This window comes from Salmo trutta, chromosome 34 (assembly GCF_901001165.1).
Source record: "Salmo trutta chromosome 34, fSalTru1.1, whole genome shotgun sequence".
NCBI lineage: Eukaryota > Metazoa > Chordata > Actinopteri > Salmoniformes > Salmonidae > Salmo > Salmo trutta.
Window position 1 is genome coordinate 12,522,095 of NC_042990.1, and position 22,576 is coordinate 12,544,670.

Sequence of the window (22,576 nt, forward strand, 5' to 3'; positions counted from 1 at the left end):
TAGTGACACTGTCAGCGGTTTATTTAGAATTCAAGGCACACTTAAGCAGCATGGCTAGCACAGCATTCTGCGCTTAGTGGGACTATCATTTGTTTTTCAACAAGACAATGACCGAACACACCTCCAGGCTGTGTAAGGGCTATTTTACCAAGAAGGAGAGTGATGGAGTGCTGCATCAGATGACTTGGCCTCCCCAATTACCCGACCTCAACCCAATTGAGATGGTTTGGGATGAGTTGGAACGCAGAGTGAAGGAAAAGCAGCCAACAAGTGCTCCGCATATGTGGGAACTTTTTTTCAACCTCTCCTTGTCCCAGTCTGTAATCCCCACATGTTTTAAGATGACCACAATCATTCCTGTTCCTAAGAACTCCAAGGCTTCTTGCCACAATAATTGCCGCCCTGTAGCACTCACTTCTGTAATCATGAAGTGCTTTGAGAGGCTGGTTATGGCACACATTAACTCCATCATCCCAGACGCCCTAAACCCACTCTAATTTGCATACTGCCCCAACAGATCCATAGACTGACGCAATCTCAATTGTTCTCCACACTGCCCTCACACACCTAGATAGGAGAAATACCTATTGTAAATGCTGTTTATTATCCTGACAGGCCAACCCCAGGTGGTGAGGGTAGGCAACATCACCTCCAGCATGCTGACGCTTAACACAGGGGCCCCACAGGGGTGTGTGCTCCCTATTCATCCACGACTGTGTGGCCATGTACGACTCCAACACCATTATCAAGCTCACAGTGGAGCAGGTAGACAGCTTCAAGTTCCTCTGTGTCCAAATCACAAAATACTTAAAATGGTCCAAACACACACGCAAAGTCGTGAAGAAGGTGCAGCAGTGCCTCTTCCCCCTCTGTAGGTTGAAAAAGTTTGGCATGGACCCTCAAATCCTGAAAAGGTTCTACAGCTGTACCATTAAGAGCATATTGACTGGCTGCATTACTGCTTGGTATGGCATTAGCACCGCCTGCGATCGCATTGCGCTACAGAGTGTTGTGCGGACAGCCCAGTACATCACTGGGGCCGAGCTCCCTGCCATCCAGGACCTCTATATCAGGCGGTGTGAAAAGAAGGCCCGGAAAATCGTCATAGACCCCAACCACCCAAGCCATAGACTATTTTCTCTGCTACCACACAACAAAAGGTACCAGTGCATCAAGTCTGACACCAAGAGGCTCTTGAAGAGCTTCCATCCCCAAGCAATACGGTTGATAAAGAGCTACACGGACTGAGTTTACCTTGTATCTTTATTGACATTTTTATTTCAATGTTTGCACTGTCTATGCACACTCACAGGGCCCTAGACACACATATAGTCACTTAATTTGCTCATTCACACATAATATGCACATACATTTATACTGACTCTACACACCCACACACCCACTCACATGCAAGCTGCTGCTACTCTGTTTATCTTATATCCAGTTGCCTAGTCTCCTTACCCCTATACATATCTACATCCATCACACCAGTATCCCTGTACATGTCAATTTGGTATAGGAACTGACTTTTTAAATATTTCCTGTATATAGTATTCTTACTTGTGTAATTGTGTATTTCATATTTCATGTTCTTATTTATCGTGTTTTTATTCTTCTAGTAATACACTGCTATTGCATTGTTGGGTTTTGAGTTTGCAAGAAACTCAAAACTTCAAACTTGGATTGCATACTAAGAGTAGGTCTATACCTGCAATTTCCCTGTAGGTGGCAGTGTTGACCTTATGAAGACGCGAAGTAATTCCTCTCATTTCAAATCGCGTCTATGTCCATAAGGGGTGCTGTTTGACTTTACCGGCAAAAATAAGCCTTTGAAAAAAGATTTTTAAACATTTCAATTTCCTGATTGAACAACTTGGAACCACACCTCAAAAACCGAGAATCAGCATAAGTGTGGTTGGTGCTATACGTTGGTGTTTGAAAAGGCATTCAGCGAATACTTTTGCTACTGGATATCGACATTGTTTGGGTACATTTAAGAACGGAGGTAAGTTAGCGCCGCTATTGAGATTTTCTTCTTCATGTATGCTAGTTTACTAGCTAATTCTGTAAATGAAAAGGGGGTACGTAGTCATTGTTACAATGTTTCTCTTACTGAGAAGGCTTAGAGTTGGCCAAACACAAGAGGCAATTGTGTTACGTTGCCTAGAATCAAAATGTCCCAGCACTTTAACGTTTCCAACATTGATTCATTTAAATGTTTAATGCTTTAAAGGAAACGACCATTCTATCAAACTCGAAGTCATTACTATTCGGTTAAGTCAGGGGTGTCAAACTCATTTTAGCTCAGGGGCCACATGGAGGAAAATCTATTCCCAAGTGGGCCGGACCGGTAAAATCATGGTATATATAACTTAAAAACAACAACTTCAGATTGTTTTCTTTGTTTTAATACGATCAACATAAAGCTGGAGCCTGAGGACAGTGTGTCCACAATAGTACAAGCACAACATCACTATTAATCATAAAACACCTCAATTTTATTTGAAAATTCTAAAGAAAAAGAACACACAAACACACAATGCCTCAGTGATTCACAGTAGTATATCACAGATCACAGAACTATATCAGGGTGTCTCATGCAGCACTTTAAGTGGGGTTGCATAGTTTAGTTGACTCCTGATACCTGGCATCTTTTAGCTTTCACCAGCGCATCAATATCAGGCGTCACATCCTGAGTGGCAGCCAACTTCAGGATGTGATTCAAGTGCTTGTGCGTGAGCCTTGAGCACAGCTTTGTTTTATTTATGCTCATTACAGAGAAAACCTGCTCACAAAGATATGTGGTTCCAAACATGCACAACAGTTTTGCAGCGAGGGCTGTCAAGTTGGGGTAACCTGGCAAGAGATTCTGATAAAATGTGTCCAAGCCAGCTGCGGCAAATTTGCCCTTCATATCCGAGTCACACTGCAAGTCTATTATTTCAAGCTGACGGGCAGATCAGAGGGATTCACGGTGAATGGCAAAAAACGTTGAAGTCTTTCTCCAGTTCACCAAAAATCTGAAAGCGTTGCTCAAACTCCCGTAACAGTCCCGTTATTTTATCTTTGAACCGCTTCATGTCTGCCACATGTTGGGTCACGCACACATTTTTCAGACAGGAGAAGTGAGCTGCATCACCACCGGCGAGTTGCGTCTCCCACAATGTCATAATACTGCGTGACGACTTTGTTGCGCCCTTGCAGCTGTTTGTTCAAGTTATTCAGGTGCTCTGTAACATCCACCATAAATGCAAGGTCCTGCATCCATTCTGCGGAATTAAATTCTAACACTGGTTTGCCCTTTTCTTCCATGAACTGTTCAATTTCTTCTCGTAAATCAAAGAAACGCCTAAGCACAGCACCTCGGCTTAACCATCATACCTCAGTGTGGTATGGCAGGCCATAGATGTGGTCTTTCTCTCTGAGAAGGCTGTCAAACTGACGGTGATTCAGGCTTCTGGATCGGATGAAATTAACAGTTTGGATGACCACCTTCATGACGTTATCCATCTTTAATGACTTGCAACACAAAGCCTCCTGGTGCAAAATACAGTGAAAAGTCCAAAAATCACGTCCTCCATTTGCAGATTGCACTTTCTCTCTGAACTTTGTCACAACGCCTGCTTTTTTCCCGATCATTGAGGGCGCACCATCTGTAGCCAGGCTGACAGAGCGGGACCACTCCACTCCGACCCTGTCCAGCGCGCCGACGAGTGCGGTGAAAATATCAGCTGCTGTCGTTGTATCTGTCATCGGCACCAACTCCATGAACTCCTCGGTGATGGTCAATGTGTCATCAACTCCGCGGATGAAAATGGCCAGTTGTGCAACATCTGTAATGTCCGTGCTTTCATCAATTGCAACTGAAAACCCAATAAATGACTTTACTTTTTGCTTCAACTGGCTGTCCAAATCCACTGAAAGATCGGAAATCCTGTCTGCAACTGTGTTTCTTGTCAGGCTGATATTTGCAAAAGCCTGGCGCTTTTCAGGGCACACAATCTCCGCTGCTTTCATCATGCATGTTTTTACAAATTCACCCTCACTAAATGGTTTTGAAGCCACTGCGATTTCATTAGCAATGAGATAGCTAGCTTTCAGTGCAGCGTCACTGATGTCTCGGCTGTGAGTAAACACAGACTGCTGTTTCTTCAGACCCGCCAGACCCGCGTCCACTTTTCTCTTTTTTGACAGAGACATATTGGGGCAATGAGGGTGCCAAAGCAAATAATGTTAAAAGTAGAAGTCGTAATAAATATCGCGGGCAAAACAAAGTAGCTCATCAGGACTGGCTGCACTTGCTTGACCTACTTGCTCTGCTCCGGTATAAACAGTTTGCTTGCTTAACACAATTGCTATTGCGCCATCCAGTGGATGCAATTGGAACAGCAGTTTATTTTGAGAAATTGCAGCTCATTTTTATACTTTACAAAATCATCTCGCGGGCCGGATTAAACCCCTTTGCGGGCCTGATCCGGCCCGCGGGCCGGACGTTTGACACCCCTGGGTTAAGTAATACTTAGCCTATCGAGCTACATAAAGGAAGGCTATGTAACGTATTTTGTGGCTATTCCCTTGGAAATGGCTTGGCTGGAATGTGATCTGTTAGGTGTAAATCAAACACTTGTTTGAGTAGTTCTAGCCCAAGATTAGCGGACCAAACTCTCTGTTGAAGTTCAGACACTTCATAAACCGTGGAGTTTAGTCGGCTAGCCCAAGTGTCTACCATTACTCCTTAATGTCGAAAGGATATTAATTTTATTTTCAGAGGGAGACTGGCTCTAGCAGCCAAAAAGTGAACCTATTCTCAATTGTGATACGGTTCTAGAAACACGAAGCCCTTTACTTTCATATCACATCAAAAATAATTTCACAAATGCAACATATACACTGTTTTAACCGGCTTTTAATACCGTTTCAACAGGCAGTATTTGTCAGAGTTCCACCGGCGTTTCGCGAACTCGGTGCACGTTTTGGTTTTTGCTGTAACACTACACAGCTGACTCAAAGCTTGTTGATATTTGAATCAGCTGTATAGTCCTAGGGCAAAAACCAAAACGTGCACTATGGGGGCCCCAGGGACCAAGTTTGGGGAAAAACCCGGCGTTACAAACAGGTGTTCAGAGCATACTAGATAGAGGGACCACCTGTGCTAACTAGCTGTAACCTGGGAGATATGGTCATGTGGGAACGCAAACCCTATAAAGTTTTCTCATTTGAACATGTTTAATTTTTTTACATTTATAGCCCATATGAAGAATAATTCATGCCCTCTCTGTTTCAGTTTTCATTAAATGTTATGTTGTGTATTGCTAACTTATTCTGAACAAGAAATATAAACGCAACATGCAACAACTTCAAAGATTTTACTGAGTTACAGTTCATATAAGGATTTCAGTCACTTTAAATCAATTAATTAGGCCCTAATTTATAGATTTCCCATGACTGGGAATGCAGATACGCATCTGTTGGTCACAGATACCTAAAAAAAGAAGGCGTGTAGAACCAGTCAGTATCTGGTGTGACCATTTGCCTTATGCGGCACCACACATCTCCTTCGCATAGAGTTGATCAGGCTGTTCATTGTGGCCTGTGGAATGTTGTCCCACTCCTCTTCAATGGCTGTGTGAAGTTGCTGGATATTGGCGGGAACTGGAAAACGCTGTCGTACACGTCGATCCAGAACATCCCAACATGCTCAATGGGTGACATGTCTGGTGAGTATGCAGGCCATGGAAGAACTGGGACATTTTCAGCTTCCAGGAATTGTGTACAGATCCTTGTGACATGTATTATCATGGTGAAACATGAGGTGATGGCGGCGGATGAATGGCACGACAATGGGCCTCAGGATCTCGTCATGGTATCTCTGTGCATTCAAATTGCCATCAATAAAATGCTATTGTGTTCGTTTTCCGTATCTTATGCCTGCCCATACCATAACCCCACTGCCACCTGGGGCACTCTGTTCACAACGTTGACATCAGCAAATCTCTCTGGTGGACATTCCTGCAGTCAGCATGCCAATTGCATGCTCCCTCAACATCTGTGCCGTTGTGTGACAAAACTGTACATTTTAGAGTGGCCTTTTATTGTCCCCAGCACAAGGTGCACCTGTGTAATGATCATGCTTTTTAATCAGCTTCTTGATATGCCACACCTATCAGGTGGATTGATTATCTTGGCAAAGGAGAAATGCTCACTAACAGGGATGTAAACAGATTTGTGCACCACATTTTAGAGAAATACGATTTTTGTGCGTATGAGTTATTTTATTTCAGTTCAAGAAACATGGGACCAACACTTTAGATGTGTTTATTTGTTTAGTGTAACTTTTTTTTTTTTTACTTTAAAGTAATAACAATATGTTCCCTCCAGACACTGAGTATTCATTTCCTCTAAGAGACGAGACAGCAGGACAAATGACAGCCTGTTTATGACTTGATTTCGTATTTTTTGGCAATTCCAAATTAGAGGTCTAAAACGTTTAGGGAAGTCAGGCTGGCGACAGTGGCTCAGTCAGTTGAATGCATTGGGTAAAGTAAGCGATTGTGGTCTATTTTCAGGAGGGCATAGTTTTGGGATGAGACTGTAAATGGTCTCGTACTCAGACTGTTGCTTCTCCTCTATGGGAAAGCCCATTGGTCAGGGATGGATTTGGCTCCTCTTCAATACTGTGTGCTCCAACCTCAATGTTGTGGTCTTCAGCTTGATAATATTGTAGCCAACCCTGGTCTCTGGCATTAAAAACACACCATATGCCACGGTCGGCCCGCTCATTACGCAGGGTTAGGCACCACCTATGTTGCAGATTGATGAGGGTGGCATTTTCTGAGCCAAATTGACCAAGACACACCACCAACAACAACTTCACATAATTCTGCCCTGAAACGGAGGCAATTTCTCTCAGCCAGTGGCATAAGAGCTTTTTAGGTGAGCGTTGATGCCGCCATGTGATAAGCAGTGCCCGCTTTGGCAGGGGCACAAAATATTTTGCTTGTCCATTCTCAGTGCGCCTCTCCAGGGTGCTGTTGGAGAGACTATCCCTGTGGCGTTCCACCAATGTTCTGTCCAAAAAATGATTTGTCATAAATCATGTAGCAGCATTAGAATATGGTAGAAAGCGTGTGGTCTTTTCTGTAGCCTACAGGCTGGAGATGCAATGTAATGAGACAGACGTTTTACATCATGCAAGTTTCTCTGATCAAATAGCTTACCATCAATGGCGCCCAAACAAATAAAAAATGTGCTGTCATGTTAACAAAAACATATTCTAAAAACAGGACAGGTCAAAGTAAAAGGGACAATCACAACTGTTGTCCGGGAGTTTCACCCCATTGTCATGATCAGTGGTTTCAAGTTTTTATCCGTCAACTTTTGACAAGCGGATCATAGCGAAAAGTAAAATTGTTCTGCCTTTCCTGCTGTATAAATACATTGCAAATAGGCTCACGATAACTCCTGATTGAAGTTGGGTAGCTGATATTCAAATCAAATGTATTTATAAAACCCTTCTTACGTCAGCTGATATCTCAGTGCTGAACAGAAACCCTGTATTCAGGACTTGAATAGCTAAATTGATTAGTCACAGGAATCCGGACTAATAAAGCCACTGCAATGGCCTGTTTCACAAATGGTGGACCTACCACATGGATGGACATTCATAAAATTCCATTGCCAGCGACATGGTAGGCTACACCCCAGTAAGCACGAGCCGACATCTTTTGGATGGCTATTTTTGGTTCTGTCCAGACCGAAAGTCTTTTTGTGTATTACAAATGTTAGGCTTACCACAGATGGGCATTCATAAAATAACATTTCAGGCAACACTGTAGGCTACACCTTAGTAAGCACATGCTAATGTCTTTTTTTTTCTTTGCAGTCTGTTTGGTTCAGATTTGGTGCGATCCAGAACCGGCTTGATTTCAACAGATGGAGAGTTTTGGTCCGGACCAAATCTGAACCAATCATAGACGTCTATAAATGACGTATTTTCAACTTTCATTCAGAACCCCAAATGTGCCTCATTTCTAGTTAAACAAAAAATAAATGCATAATAATTAAATTTGGACACTAAACAATTGAGGCAACAGGGATTTTGATACAGAAGGGGATTGAATGTGAAATAAAACGTTATTGGTCACATTCACATATTTAGCAGATGTTATCGCGGGTGTAGCGTAATGCTTGTGTTCCTAGCTCCAACAGTGCAGTTATCTAACAATACACACATCTAAAACAATCGAATCAAAATATATTTTGTATAACACTTTTTTGGTTACTACATGATTCCATAAATGTTATTTCATAGTTTTTAAAGGAAAAACCCTTGAATGAGTAGGTGTGTCCAAACTTTGGCACTGTATGTGTGCAGGGCCAGGTGACTTCTATCTTTTGGTTTGTTAGGGTTTTCAGTTCATGTCTGAGGTAGTTAGAACAGCCAACATGCACAGCTGAGCCTGGCATGTGGGAAGTGTACTTTACCCCTGCTAGTGTGGAACTCTGTGGAGTAACCTATGACCCGTGACACGCGGGGGGGGTTGATAGCAGGAAATGTCAAACTAGCTGTATTGAGTCATGGAAGTGTTGGATCCCGTTGTGACATCAACTGTGTTCTTTCCTGTACATTTGATTTTGTACTTGTTGCAGATGGGAATGAATGAAAGATTAAAGTTGCTCCTTTCTTTAAAAGGACACCCCAGTGTACACTGCCACATTAGTGACCTAAGTAGTGGGGGTTGAAGAGGGGGACCTTTTGCTTACAGTATAGGAACATGTATACGTTGACCATACTTAATCTTTCATGAGGAGAGTCACTTTGGAGACCTATTTCAGTAAGCCTACCAGTAACTCATTCTGGGAGGACAGGACACTATGTAAACTCCTGTTATGGACTAATGGTTCTCTTTCCCCATTTTTATTTTGGGATGGATGTGTAGTTGCACACAACAGATGATGTGGAAAATCGACACGAGACCTCTTTCAGACCTGAAAACATCTGAATAACTTGATTTTGACGAGACCTATCTTCACCAACTATATCAATGTAGGCCTACCTGCTTTTCACCTAGTACCAGGCAGGCCTACCTGCTTTTCATCTAGCACCAGGCAGGCCTACCTGCTTTTCACCTAGTACCAGGCAGGCCTACCTGCTTTTCACCTAGTACCAGGCAGGCCTACCTGCTTTTCATCTAGTAACAGGCAGGCCTACCTGCTTTTCATCTAGTACCAGGCAGGCCTACCTGCTTTTCACCTAGTACCAGGCAGGCCTACCTGCTTTTCACCTAGTACCAGGCAGGCCTACCTGCTTTTCATCTAGTACCAGGCAGGAATCACTACACTGATGCATTTCTCATTTTTTTTTTAAAGCAACCGTCCTAAAGACCTTAGTTCCAATACAATTCTAAACACCTGAACCATTCATCAAATCATGGATGGTGGTGCACTGGATTCCGTGAAAGATCCATGTTGTCCTCAAGCTGTTGCTTGAAAACTGACATCTGCAATTTTTAAATGTGCCATTTAACCAGTTGTAAAGTCATTTAAAAAAAAAAAAAACGGATCCCATGAAAGGCCTCATTGTAATTCCTCCGTTAGAGACCACTACCCCTCCTTTTCCTCTCGCCTTTTGACAGTGAGCCACTGACCCACATCCAAGATTTCACCCAGTTGGTAGGTTGGTAGCTTGCAGGACTCTATTGCATCTGCAAACGCTTATAGTATAGGGGTGTAACTACCGAGCATGTCATTGAATAACTGTGACCATTCAGGGGGCATTCTGCAGTTGCTACATACGTTTTAGTTCAACTATCGTACCGCATTAACCCAAAATATAAGCTTGTTTTACTCCAATGTTTGTAAACTAAGTAAATGTAAACGCCGTATAGCTTTTTAAAACGCAGTTAAAACTATAATGTTGATATCATGGCCGCTCCGTGTATGAATTTGAGTGGTTACACTTCTTCAGCCCCATCCCTCCGCCTTTTACAGAACCCGTGTCGGTGAAACACTTTGTTTGTTTCGACTGCAGATTGCCTCGTTAAAACGTCCAACTGGCTAACAAGGGTATCAGAACATCTTCATCTCAATGTTGTTGTTGCTGGAAGTTCTCATTGAATGGTTTTGAGATTCGAGGATCACAACCAGTATACGAATCCTATCTTTCACAGCTCACATATAATGCTGTTAGATCTGGTTGTAATGAATTGGTCATCACGTTAGGTTACTCCCTACTAGTTTAGGTCGGAGGCGTTGTCTTATTGTCTATAGTGCGACCCGGAACCTTATCCTTTTGAGGGAACAGGGCTTGGCATTATGAGTCCATGTCAACAGGGAGACTTCCATGGAATTTTTTTTTTGTGTGTGTTGTGTCTGAGCTGGTCTTTAGTCAGGGTCGAATGTCATTTTCATAAATATCGCTGATCACATTACCTCTTGTCTGTGTTGCTTCTCAATTCATAAATCCCAGTAAATTATAGCCATTATCTCTTTCAAATACAACCTCTATGATGGTAGCCGTTGATGTTTTTATATACATTTGCTGTTCATTCTGGCTATTTGGAAAAGAGGGCTGCAATGAAATGTGTTTTGCCACATCTCTTACAGGGGGAGTCTGCTAGCATGTCTATGGAATTTTTTTTTAGCCACGTCAGTGTTTGGTGAGTTAGCAGGAAGTATCGTCACTGTCAGTCTACCCATGGGGATATGAAATGAACAAACACATGTTGAGACAATAAGTTTTGCTAACTGCCTTAGAATGGTCAAGTTGATGCCTTGTATAAAAACATATTTTCTTGAAGAGAAATTTGAATCAATTCCCCCCCCCCCCCCCCCTTCAAGAGAAGAAAAGCTGGGTTAGGTGACAAACTTGACAATTGGACTCGTGATGCATCACATGCTGTCTGCTACTGTAGCTACATTGTGGTGTTTTAATAAGGTTAGTCTCACAGTGCTTCTTTGTCATCCTTCTTGTTTTGGCTTTTCTGTGTGTTCCGCACAGATAACAGGGAAGCCTCAGCAGCACTGAGGATCATGTGAAATCTGGACGGACACAGGAGTCCAGTGAGTGAGGGCAGGAGGATTCCATTATTTGTGTTGGCAATATACACACTTGTGAGTTCTCACTCTGTCGATGCAAAGATACACATGCGTCCAAAGAAGGTTGCTGGATGGTTTTGGCACAAAGAAGAGGTGTTGTCTCAAGGGATCCTGACAGGGTGAACTATTAAACTGTCAACCTTTTTGTTGTACTGTCTGAGGAACCACCTTGCCCATTTAATGATAAGACAAACTGGTTGGGTGGGGGAAAAATCCCTGTTGGAGAACCAGAACGATTCTTCCCTGTTCCCACAGGGTAGCCTGTAGAAGTTGAACAAATAAACAGCTGTGGCCTAAGAAGATATGCAAAATACAGCACCATCTTATCAAGGTCTCTCCAGCACTTCAACAGATGAGTCTCCAGTAGTAATTCAACCGAACTGGACTGTCGCTCTTCTGAAGAGGGTTCGTTTTGCTCGTCGTTCGTTGCTCCTCAGGGGACACCTGAAATTAGAGGTGAGACTGCCCCAGGTCTCTGGAAAGCCGCTTTGTTTATACAAGATGACGAGCATGCCGTCAGAGACCAGATGAGCCCAAAGCGGGAGTTTCCGTTAATCCTTACCTCACCGGACAAGTATTTCAACTGCCCCTAGTCTGTCCCTACTCCCACCCTCTGTTCTTTTCGTGCTATGAATCATGGGAAACTTGGTCATGAGGTTACTCTCCTCTAAATAGTGTACCACAGGAGATATTCTGAGCCCCAGTGCTATCCTAAAGACGGTTCACAGTTCTAGCCCTCTTTCCAAGTACTGTGTTCTCACACTGCTGTGTGTCTTCACTATTATCCCTTTTTGAAGTGTACCTGCTCTGGGGTGAAACGGTAAGAGGTCAACGCGGAGAGAAGTTAGACCCAGACTTTGCCTGAGCAAGGCTGGCTCGGCTAGTGGCTCGGCTAGTGGCTCAACTCTACAGACGCCTGTGTCCTATTTGACTTGTACCAGCCTGTAAGGCCTGGCCTTTGTGACGTAATGGGCCAGTGTTTTTGGCACTGCCTGCCTGCCTTGCCATCCATCCACACCCCTTATATCGTCATAAGTCTGTGTACAGACTTCCACTTCATCCCAGTAAGCCATGGGGCATGAGAACCGTCTCTACACCCACTGACCAGCCCGTCTTACAACCCTGATGCCTTCACCTACACCAGTCTACTCGCTCTCTGACTGCCCTGATGACTGTTAACCAAATATTTCTACAGTATTTTTGTGTCGGGTTTGAGAGAGCATAGGCTTGACCTTGTTCTTGTGAAAAGGTGTGTGTGTCTGTGTGTGTGTGTGTGTGAGAGAGAGACTCTCCACCACACACATTCCTAAACAGTTTCCTCACACAGCCTCTGGGCACAATAAAGCGGTGCTGGAGGAGAGCCATGTCATTATGAAAAGTTTAATCAAACGATCGGCAGCGGGCCCAAAGTAAACAAGTCCAAGCGCAGTCGTGGAAAACAACCTGTAGAAGCAGAGTCCTTGGAGCAGGCGGTAACCACGGCGCCGCTACTCTCCCCTATTTGACCAAGATTTTTTTATGTGTATGTGTTGATATGTAGGCTGTGTGCTGTTTTTACGTTTTATTTATTTGTAGTTCTGTTCTTGTCTATTAATGTTCTGTTTCATGTTTTGTGTGGATCTTAGGAAGAGTAGCTGCTGCATTTGCAACAGATAATGGGGATCCTAATAAAAATACCAAAAAGCCGCAGCTCTAATTTGCCTTAACGGCTCATCAGTGACAACCTTAAGCATGGCAGTAAACCAAAGACGACACTAAGTAGTATAAACCAAACTTTATGAAGGCAAAAATGGTCTTGGCAGAACTTTCTTTCACACTGCAAAGAGGTCATATAAATGGCTTCAGAGATGGTGCTCCAGAGTGTTTATCATTTTGGCTTCTTCATGTGATTTAGCAAGGCTGGAACTGGGACGATATTGGAACAACCTAGAGGCGAAAGGAGGATGCTTAGATCCTTACAAGGACAACTGGTCCTTACTGTTTGCAGATGTTTTTTCACCCTCGGAATGTCTTTCTCATGTCTAATGTGCATGTCACTTGTTTGTAAAGCTATATGTTAGACGTGTTATGCATGTTTGTGTGGCCATCCGTTTCTGATCAAACCTTCCGTTATGTCGGAACTTGGAACAGAAGATGGGGCCTCTGTGTTCAGACCACAAACCCTTGAGTCTTAGAACTGGGGGACGGGGCAATGTGAGTCAATGTGTTGTCATCGGCACAATTCAGCACTCATGAAGCAGACTTACTCACGAAGAATTGCATCATTTTAAAATGGTGCAAGCAAAACACTGTTCTAGACAAGATGCTGGTCTGGGCAGAATCCAGTAAGAAGTATGCTGCTACATCTGCATTGTTTGGGGTTTTAGGCTGGGTTTCTGTACAGCACTTTGAGATATTAGCTGATATAAGAAGGGCTTTATAGATTTGATTTGCTTCCTTCTTAGGAGGTTAGGCTTGCAGTGATATGTTAGCTAAAAATAAAATGAACCACTAGTAGGACTATGTTCCCATTACATTGGCTGTTATTTTTAATAATCTCCTGTCTCAACAGATTAAATCCTACGGACTTTAATCTAACTGGATACCGAAGAAGGATCAAGACGCCGGGAAGCTTGAGCGAATCAGGACCTGACCTTTTGGGCCGGTGGGTTTGGGGATTGACCAACTTTGGCTATCTGATGCAAGGGATCTGGATGCATCAGGACTATCCCAAGATTGAGGGTCACAGAGGCTACCTGTCTTCACCAGCCTGCAGGGCGGCAACAGAAAGCAGGGCGCTGAACCGACAGAACCGGCGGAGCCCAGGAATGAGCGAGTTCTGGCACAAGATGGGCTGCTGCGTGGTGGCCAAACCCCCACCGGTGAGTCTGGGCCAGCTGCCCCTCATTTACTCATGTAGAGGTATAAAATGCCCACTACTCTAACGTTCTTTGTCAGGTTTCACAAAATCCCTCATCTAATAGATGTATTCGACTATGAAGTATACTCCCCAAGCTTGCGCTTTATTAGATCCTGGCCAATTCCATTCAACCCTCTCTTGCCAAGTTCCACAGAGGTTGTTAGAGGTCCCTGGCAAATCTTGTAGCTAAAGGCAAGGTTTGGGCAGCCAAGCATGCTTACTCTGACCACACACACAAGAACTTAGTGTTTTTGGCTGTTGCATTCAACACACAGTTATCAGAGTTTTATTGGTATGTACAGAGGCCCAATCAAGGGAGTCCTAAATGCATGCTTTGAACAGCCAAAAGTGAAACACTCCCCAATGATCTATCCATTATTTTTTTACGCTCGATGTTACGGGGGACCCTTTTTAAATGCATCAAAGTCCAATAAATCTGTTGGCAAAGGCCGACGTATTTATGGTGTTTTTCAGACTCCATCTGCGTTCACTTACAGGCTGATATCTTTAAACGGGGGTTTTATAGCTTGCAGTTTAGAGGCATCCACATCATGAGCGATATCTTGAGAGGGCCATCTTTTGATTTGTTATTTCACGCTCGCTATACTTAGGGTGAATGCCAGTCATTAATATTCACTGACCATGTGACCCATATTTATAACTTTGACCGTGCGTAGTTGTGTCCATCAGTAATGTAGGCATCACAATATGGGGACGGACTGTATTGAAAACATGTCCTTAATATCTTACATTCTAGTCTGATGTTGATTTAATGACGCTAACGATTGAATCGATCTGTCCAGGGAACTATGCCTGCACCTAGAGTAGTTTAGCGTCATCAGGTGTTTCAAAGCAAAACACAAGGGGTGAATAGAGGTCCTTTTTGATGACCGAACATGTCAGCGTGTCGCCGGAGAGTGGAAGAACTTCCCTTTAGCTCTCCAGGAGCGACCGCTGACCCTTGGACCTCAGGGCGGCACCCTTTCCTGGCCCAGGTTTTGCAGGGAGAGTTGCGTAACGGCGGGTTGTGTCCATCCATTCCCACTCGTCAACAATGAACCTGGGGGCCCAGGAGAGGGGAAGGGGACTGGGCCACTGTCCCGTAGGATGGCTTTTTCCCTTCCTCTTTTTTAAAATGTATTTTTAGGGTCTGTGTTTGTTCTATTGTTGAGGGAGGACTTTACAGTTACGCAGCTTTAAATAAATACATGCAAGGATTTACATGGTGGAACTGTTTCGAGAGTACAGGGGCTTGTGTGGCGTAATTGTTTTTGGAATATTACTGTATCGAGACCCTTCTTACTGATGCTCTCATGAGATGTTGGTAGTTTGGGTCTGCCTAACTTCCTGTATGTCAGTCATGTAATTGCTACCCACTTTTCTAAGCACAGGCTATGCCAAAGGGTTTCTGACACCAAATGGTTGCTATTACACATACTGAAGGCCTCTCCTAAAATAAGTTGCTAAGCGACGGTTTCTCTTTTGCAGCACACGCAGCTGACCAATTAGCTAGACCTTCCATCAATCAGCCACTGGATAGCATACCTCCCAATTAAGCAACATTATAGTGCAGGCTTATTTCTGACTTTGGTATGACTCATGGCTGCCACTTGAGTGGATGCCAACCAGCTGGGCTTTTGGTTAGGTTTGGTATGCCTTTTTTGAATGTTTTCAAGGGCTGTTTGGACTGAAGTACCAAGCGGCAAAGTGTTTAAGTTTTAATCGATTGCCGTATTGATACTCGGAAGTTGGTCTACACAGAGTGAGGCTCCTACTTGATCGTCACAGAATGTCAATAGAGCCAAGAAGAGTATAGGGTTACCTTATTTGGTCGCATATGTTTCGAATTCAATTCCTGGCATCTTACGTTGCTAGGTGTTCACTGATTCAATATGCCTGCTGAAATGGTCATGAGGTTGTCTTTCCGAGTCTGTGGGAATGACTGCTTTCCTCTGTCATGCCAACGTAGCAACAAGACCGGCCGTTAAGATGCCTGATTCATTGGGTGCGTAGGCATGCGCCAACAGATCCTCCGAATTCAAGATGACGTCAAGAATAAAAGACGCCCACACATGACTAGCTCATAGGATACAGGGTTCAACGTTTTGGTCAGCAGCACGTTTTTGTTTGGATGTAAACATGGGTCAAAGTTGCTTATGTAACACTTAACATGGCTAAAGGTCTGTATGCTGGTCTATGGCATCTGCCAGCCTGCCTCAGGAGATGATAAACTAACAATATAGTGGACAATTAAAGCCTTTTATTTTATGGCTTATGCATAGCAAAAACATTTTATTTAATATTCTAAGCCATCACATTTAAAAAAATAATAATAATAATTCTACTACTTCTGCAAGTTTTTTTGCACAGAGGCTTTTTTGACATTGTTTACTGTCCAGCATCAACTTCTGTTTGTTCTGTAGTATTTCATCCCATGATCAATAGACCACCTCATGGTTTACACCTATAACCAAATAAGTGTTCCTCTCCTGTGTTCTAATAATATAAGCTGCTTATTTGGAGACAAAATGTCGATCATTGTTCGATTAAGTGCATGTTTATGTTGTAATTTTAGAGCATCTTCTGAATTAAAACCTAATTTTGCTTTCATTTTTGGTTGCACAGCCGCTGTGTTATGCAGTTGCCTAGCCGTATTTTAATTACTGAAGGTCACTGACCTCTGGCGTTTTGCTTTTGTTTCAGAAGAAGAAGAGGAGGAAGATTGACTGCAGCATGATCGGAGAGCCCACGAACTTTATGCACCTCACACACATTGGCTCTGGGGAGATGGCGGAAGGTTTGCCGCCGGTATGCATAAGGTTTTGGCTACTTTCATAAAGACCATCCTTTTACACATTTTGGCATCAGTGTTTTAGAAGAATGATAGGTCAGTCTGTAATCTTGACAGATAAATCTCTAACAATTTCCGTTGGGCTGCTCATAGTGAGTACCATTATTTGGTCTTTGCGTTATACTTGCATTGCATGTCAAATCCATTTTTTTAAAACTGTTATTTCAACACTTGGATCAAGTCTGGAAGATATTGTGTAAAACATCTCAGTGCACCATGCTACAAACCAGGGAATTGGTATTGTCCACAGGTTTTCTTTGGACAAAAATGAATACAAAAACACTGATGCTTTCATACATGAACTGCTACACTAGTCCCACCCCCATTCGTTGGCGAACTGGCCCATCTCCAGCCAGCCACCTGCAGCCTCACTTTTGAACAAGGCTCAGCCTGTGCGGAAGTGGTCCTGTGAAACACAGGCCCTGAAATGGACCCCCTCCCTACCACTTCATGCCCATGATGTTCCCTACACCCTATTGCTCAGTCCCTCTTCCCTCCCTGGGAGGGATTCCAGAGGGCACACAGAGAAGGGGACAGTGACAGGGGACACAGCTGGAAAGCCTTGGCAGCTAAATGAAAGGCCCCCTCTGTGTCCTGCAACGCTGGTAGAAGATTCCCCCAATCACAGCAACCTAAAACAAGATCTCCTTTCTGTGCCTGTTAAAGGGGAACTCAGACATCCCACTGAAAACCAAGTCAACTCACCAGTGATCAAGTCTTGTTTACTTAGCATTGACAACCTTAATGAGCTTTAATGCCGAATGAGAGACGTATACGTTTTGTGTTTACACCAAGCCGGTGACTCCATTGCGAGCCATGACTAACCCTTATAATGATACAAAGCCTATTAATTCGAGTCAATTCACTGGAACAGTGTAAATAGGCGTGGTATACAAACACTTCTGCCTTTTTTTGTTTAAGCAGAATTATTACATAACACCATTTACGAAACATCTGTGTAATCTTGACAGTGCCTCTCCTTCTGCGCCGTCAGTATTCCGACTACAGGTTTGTTTTGAGTTTTCAGGCACAGTGTTCCATTGTTGCAAAGTTAGTTAGCATTTCCACATACCCACCTCTAGTTTATCCATTAATTAACCGCTAGGGATTGAACACTGCGTGTTCCCGTTCGGCATATGAAATGTCAACATATCACACCATTTGTGAGTGAGCAAAGGGCACTTACTTAGCAACAACAGTTGTTTAATCCAGCTGCAGGTGGAATGACTCAAGGTATCTTTAATAACACTGACTGTTACATAATACCAGAAAACAGGTCATATTGTCAACGTCCTCTGTTCTTGCTGGTTGACGCTCCACTGTATTTGACATAACTCTACCAGGGAGTGATGTTAGTGTGACTGCCATGTTGCTCTTGTCCCCCATGCAGTCAGGGTCAGTTCAGGAACAGATGAGGTCCAAAGGACCCAGCACCAATGGCAGAAGCAGCCTCTTATAGCCAGTAAGTACCGTCTATATACTCACTCTTTAGGTCATACTGTTTTACGGGTTAAATATGTCCAGCTGAAAGTGTTTGTCTTAATTAGTTTATTTTAGACTGGGGAATTGTTTGTCACGCAGTGTGAAAGGGAGAGCCATCCATTAATATCCCAATCTTTTGTTCTTCCAAATTAAGACAATGAACTACTAGCCTAAGTTCTTGGGGAAACTTTTTTTAAACACCTGACTGCATACTCTGTGGATTTAATATATATATATATATATTTTTTTTTGTGTATCTGAAGATATTCTTCAGTGTTTTTTACTTTTTATTCAGAAACTACTGCTCTCCAATGACATCATTTTGTTTGCGGTTTCAGACATATGGACCAATCCAAGGACTTGACGTGAGCTCCTCATTTCCCCCTTCCTCGGACCCAGCCTCAAGCCAACCTTCATGGACCAACTCTGCATATTGCACTTAGGCCCACAATGACCACCGCAAATGGCACAATTAAAAAAAGATGACTTAATTTCCCAGAATCCCTTTCGTCCCCCATCATCCAGTTTCAAATGGAACATGACTCTTGCCTTGAAGCGGGAAAGCACCCTGGATTCTCACTCAGCACTGGGAACTGGACGGGATTGTGTGTGTGGGCTTTTAGGAGGTATTTGTTACACTTCAGGCTGCTGCCAGATACAGATTTTCCCATTTGCTTCTGTAACATGCAAGGGATCGTCCGAATATTTCACGAACAAGACCATCTCACAAATGTGATACTGCTCTTTCAATAACGCAAACAAAATAGTTTTTTTCTTTATTCTTGACACAGTGGTGTGCATTTGTGCCCTTTAAAAGTGTTGTCTGTAATGATTCTAATGCCTTATAAGTAGTGAATGGTGGAATCTGAGCCCATCTGTTTCCTATAGTGCCATGACAAGCAGGCAGTTTTCATATGTATTGCTAAAGTGCAGTGGTCAAATTGTTATTTAGGTTTTGGAAGCAAAGTTGCTCAATTGACAAGCAGGATGTGGCATCATCCCTGGCTCCACCCGCTACTTGTCTGGAGTAGTTTAAGATCCAATCTTAGCAGCACTGTAGACATACAGGGTGGGAGTGGTCACTTGTAGGCCTACTTTGCAAATGTTTTGGCACTTTGCCCGTTTTACGTGGATGATTCTTAGAAGTTTTCCAGTCTTTCTCACACACATTCCACCATTAGTCACTCAGTCGTCCTTATAAACGCACACCAAGGTTCTCAGACAACCCTCTCATATATACTTCTACCTTAAGTGTTATTGCCAAAGTTCTGCCTTTATATATATTAGGTGCTTTTTTTTTGTATTTTTTACCATGAGTGCTTTAACACCAGCACATCTGAACACTGGATATCACTGGCAGGTAGCCAGCGGTGGTTAGAGCGTTGGGGCAGTAACCGAAAGGTCGCTGGTTCAAATGCCCGAGCAGACGAGGTGAAAAATGGATCGATATGCCTTGCTCATAGGCCCTGTACTATGGCTGACCCTGTAAAACAACACATTTCACTGCACCTGTCTGGTGTACGTGACAAAGTCATTACCTTCTGTAGTGTCCCATAGACTCCCTTTTTGGGGTTTTAAACAAGTTTGTATGGGGTAATAGTCTTGTGCAATCCACTTGTAAGCGTTTGAAAGCTGAATGTAAGATGCAGTAACTAATCTTGATCGTTTGCCTTTATCTAAAAACTCATCTAGTTGGACTGTTAGTTCAGCAGGTTTATGACACCATCATCTCAAATGTATCAAACTATGGCAACTTGGCCTCGGTTCTCCTGTTGCACGGTGCTCGTCTTAGAATTGGCCCCTGCCAGTCTAAGCTGAGACATGCTCATTCACTTTTTAGCTATTCTGAACGGTGACCTTATGGGCTTTCTGTTTCAATGGCAATCTACAGTTCAGGTTAGAGGAAACGGCAAAGCCTATAATACTACGGTGAGAAAGTGATGGCTGATTTTTGCATTCTGTTATTTTTCAATTTATCAAGTTATTTTGCCTCATTACCGGTAAATGGACCCGCTGTTGTCATTGTATTCAATATTACATTTAGATGCATGCCTACTATAGTTCAGACAAACGCTTGCCGTGTGAGTCATTTTTATTTGTTTTACGACTGTCCTCATATTTTTGTCAGCTGTGGAGCTGGGTTTTTAAGTTTCTTTTTTTTTTTAAGTTTTGTTTTTAACATTTCTTATCTGTGACTGAAGAGATTCCAGGATGCAATGTACGCGCTTTCTTTTTCAGTTGCACTGTTTTCCTGGGTCTCCCTCTTCCTTTTAATTGGACATGTGTTCCACAGTCATCCTATGTGGACGTTGGTGGACAGATGTGTGATAGTAGAGGAAGTATTTCAACTGCCGCAAATCTGTTTTATTTTTTTTGTTTTCTCCGCTTCTGGGCTTTTCCCCTCCTGAAAATACAGTCTATTTTATGTATCCATGTGTGTTTCTTGTGTTTACTTGAAAGTGCCATTTACTTTGAAGGGACACATCCTCCAGAGGTTTATTTATTTAACTAGGCAAGTCAGTTAAGAACAAATTCTTATTTACACACAAGTGCATATGACAAATACATTTTCCCCAGTTCTGAAAGAGGGTAGCCCTGAGTGAAAAGTTTGGGAGCCCCTGATTTAGGGAATAATATACAGACAAATTATACCCAGTTTAATTAACAGATAAATGCAATACTTTCTGAGTTGAGGGAAATCAAACATTTCATGTGTTTAGTCTTCAGACCCAGATTGACAGCAAAAATCTAAACTAATCACTGTTCATATCAACCTTGGTTACATTTGCTGCGACGAACGTGACTCAAATTGAAGTTCTCCTGTTTCCAACAGCCAGAGCAAATCACACTGCAACGTTGCAGGAAGAGACTTACTATGATGAGATGTTTCATCCAGCCTCCAACATCTTGTGTTTTTATTACAAGCAGCTGTCTGAGACCACAGTAATCTCAACAACATAATAATGATTTTAATCTGTGTGAGCAGCCCAGAGTCAAACCATGGGGCAGAGCGCAGGATAACGCATTCATTACCTACTTCACTGGGGGGGGGGACGTGCCCATGGAAAAATCAGTGATTTCTCTCCTGTCCTCACCATAAGGTTTTCAGCTTCTCTCGCCCGGCACTCTTCAATGTTTTTATTTTTTTAGAGGATATTAAACCTTCAACACTCTACTTCCTCTTTAACAATGGATGCTGTTTCTATATAAAACATTGGGCATAGCCAACAGTTTTGTGCCTTGGCTGCAAACACACCACTACACACATGGGGCCTGTCCTTGGCAGAGCCCAGCAAAAGCCCATCGCCTGAATGAAGGAAATCTATGGTCCATTGTGCTTCTTGATTACACTAAAAGCCGCCGGCAGATCAGATCGGGCCTGGAACAAGATAAGAGCTCCTTTTCATTGCGTTTCAGTATGAGATGTTGGTTAATATATAACATGGGCTGTTTATATCGGGCCTCCAAATAATGACTGGTAGTGGTGGTTCTGTAATGCATCTTAGATAATGACTTATGGTAGTTATCAGACGACTGAGCCACTGCTGGACTGCAGGTCCTGTTTTACAACCCAACTAATGGAACATGCTGTAATGTCTCCGACTGTATTTATGGATGATGTTATAAAATTCTAATGAATAAAACGAGGGATTAAAGCAGTCTCAACTGGTGGGGAGGTTTGAGTTGTGTCCGAGATTTCTTTTTTAAATATCGTTTTGTATGGGGTATTTTTAACAATGGAAAATATTCCAGTCTGAACTTAAATGACTTGGACCAGGTAGAAATGATCATTAACTTATTTTTTTATCATTTAATTTATCATATAGAAGTGTATGCGACTTAATACCACCTATGGACATTGAAAACGCAAGCCAATGAGATACAATCTCAAACAAACCATCTACTCTGTATACAACCCAGAACAGCATATCATGTTTTTCTAATCAAGGGCTTGAAAACAAATATTGATTCATGCACAGTAAAGAAAGTGGCAACATCAGTAAATCATCTCTAGATTCAAAACACCTATTTTAAAGACCTGAGTGACTCAAACTTTGGACTTCTTTTTCCTATAGTGTAGATGGGATCGGCCGAGCCTGACTTCCCTAACTGTAAACCTCAGCCTGGCACCAGTCTCACACTTCGTACACTGTTCTCTGTTCCTGTTTATTGAGTTTCCCCACAGCTACCTCACTTCCTCTCCCTGTAAGGGTCCTTTTCCTGTGTGTCTGGTGGGTCCGAACAGC

At 42.9% G+C, this 22,576-nt stretch overlaps 1 protein-coding gene across 1 annotated transcript; it reads left to right on the top strand.

The window, feature by feature from the left end:
• The first annotated feature begins 1,847 nt into the window (after positions 1-1,847).
• Positions 1,848-20,762, top strand: LOC115173601 (CDC42 small effector protein 1). The gene is made up of 5 exons (XM_029731861.1): positions 1,848-2,005; positions 13,649-13,958; positions 16,700-16,804; positions 18,238-18,309; positions 18,668-20,762. The coding sequence occupies exons 2-4, from the start codon at positions 13,776-13,778 to the stop codon at positions 18,304-18,306; spliced, it is 357 nt and encodes a 118-aa protein (XP_029587721.1). The 5' UTR covers positions 1,848-2,005; positions 13,649-13,775; the 3' UTR covers positions 18,307-18,309; positions 18,668-20,762.
• Positions 20,763-22,576: the final 1,814 nt, after the last annotated feature.

What these genes read in the sequence shown, in the direction of transcription:
- LOC115173601 (XM_029731861.1), top strand. Translation starts at nt 13,776, where the DNA reads ATGCAAGGGATCTGGATGCATCAGGACTATCCCAAGATTGAGGGTCAC. An exon ending in TGGTGGCCAAACCCCCACCG is followed by an intron (nt 13,959 to 16,699) that starts GTGAGTCTGGGC and finishes CTTTTGTTTCAG; the next exon opens with AAGAAGAAGAGGAGGAAGAT. An exon ending in TGGCGGAAGGTTTGCCGCCG is followed by an intron (nt 16,805 to 18,237) that starts GTATGCATAAGG and finishes TCCCCCATGCAG; the next exon opens with TCAGGGTCAGTTCAGGAACA.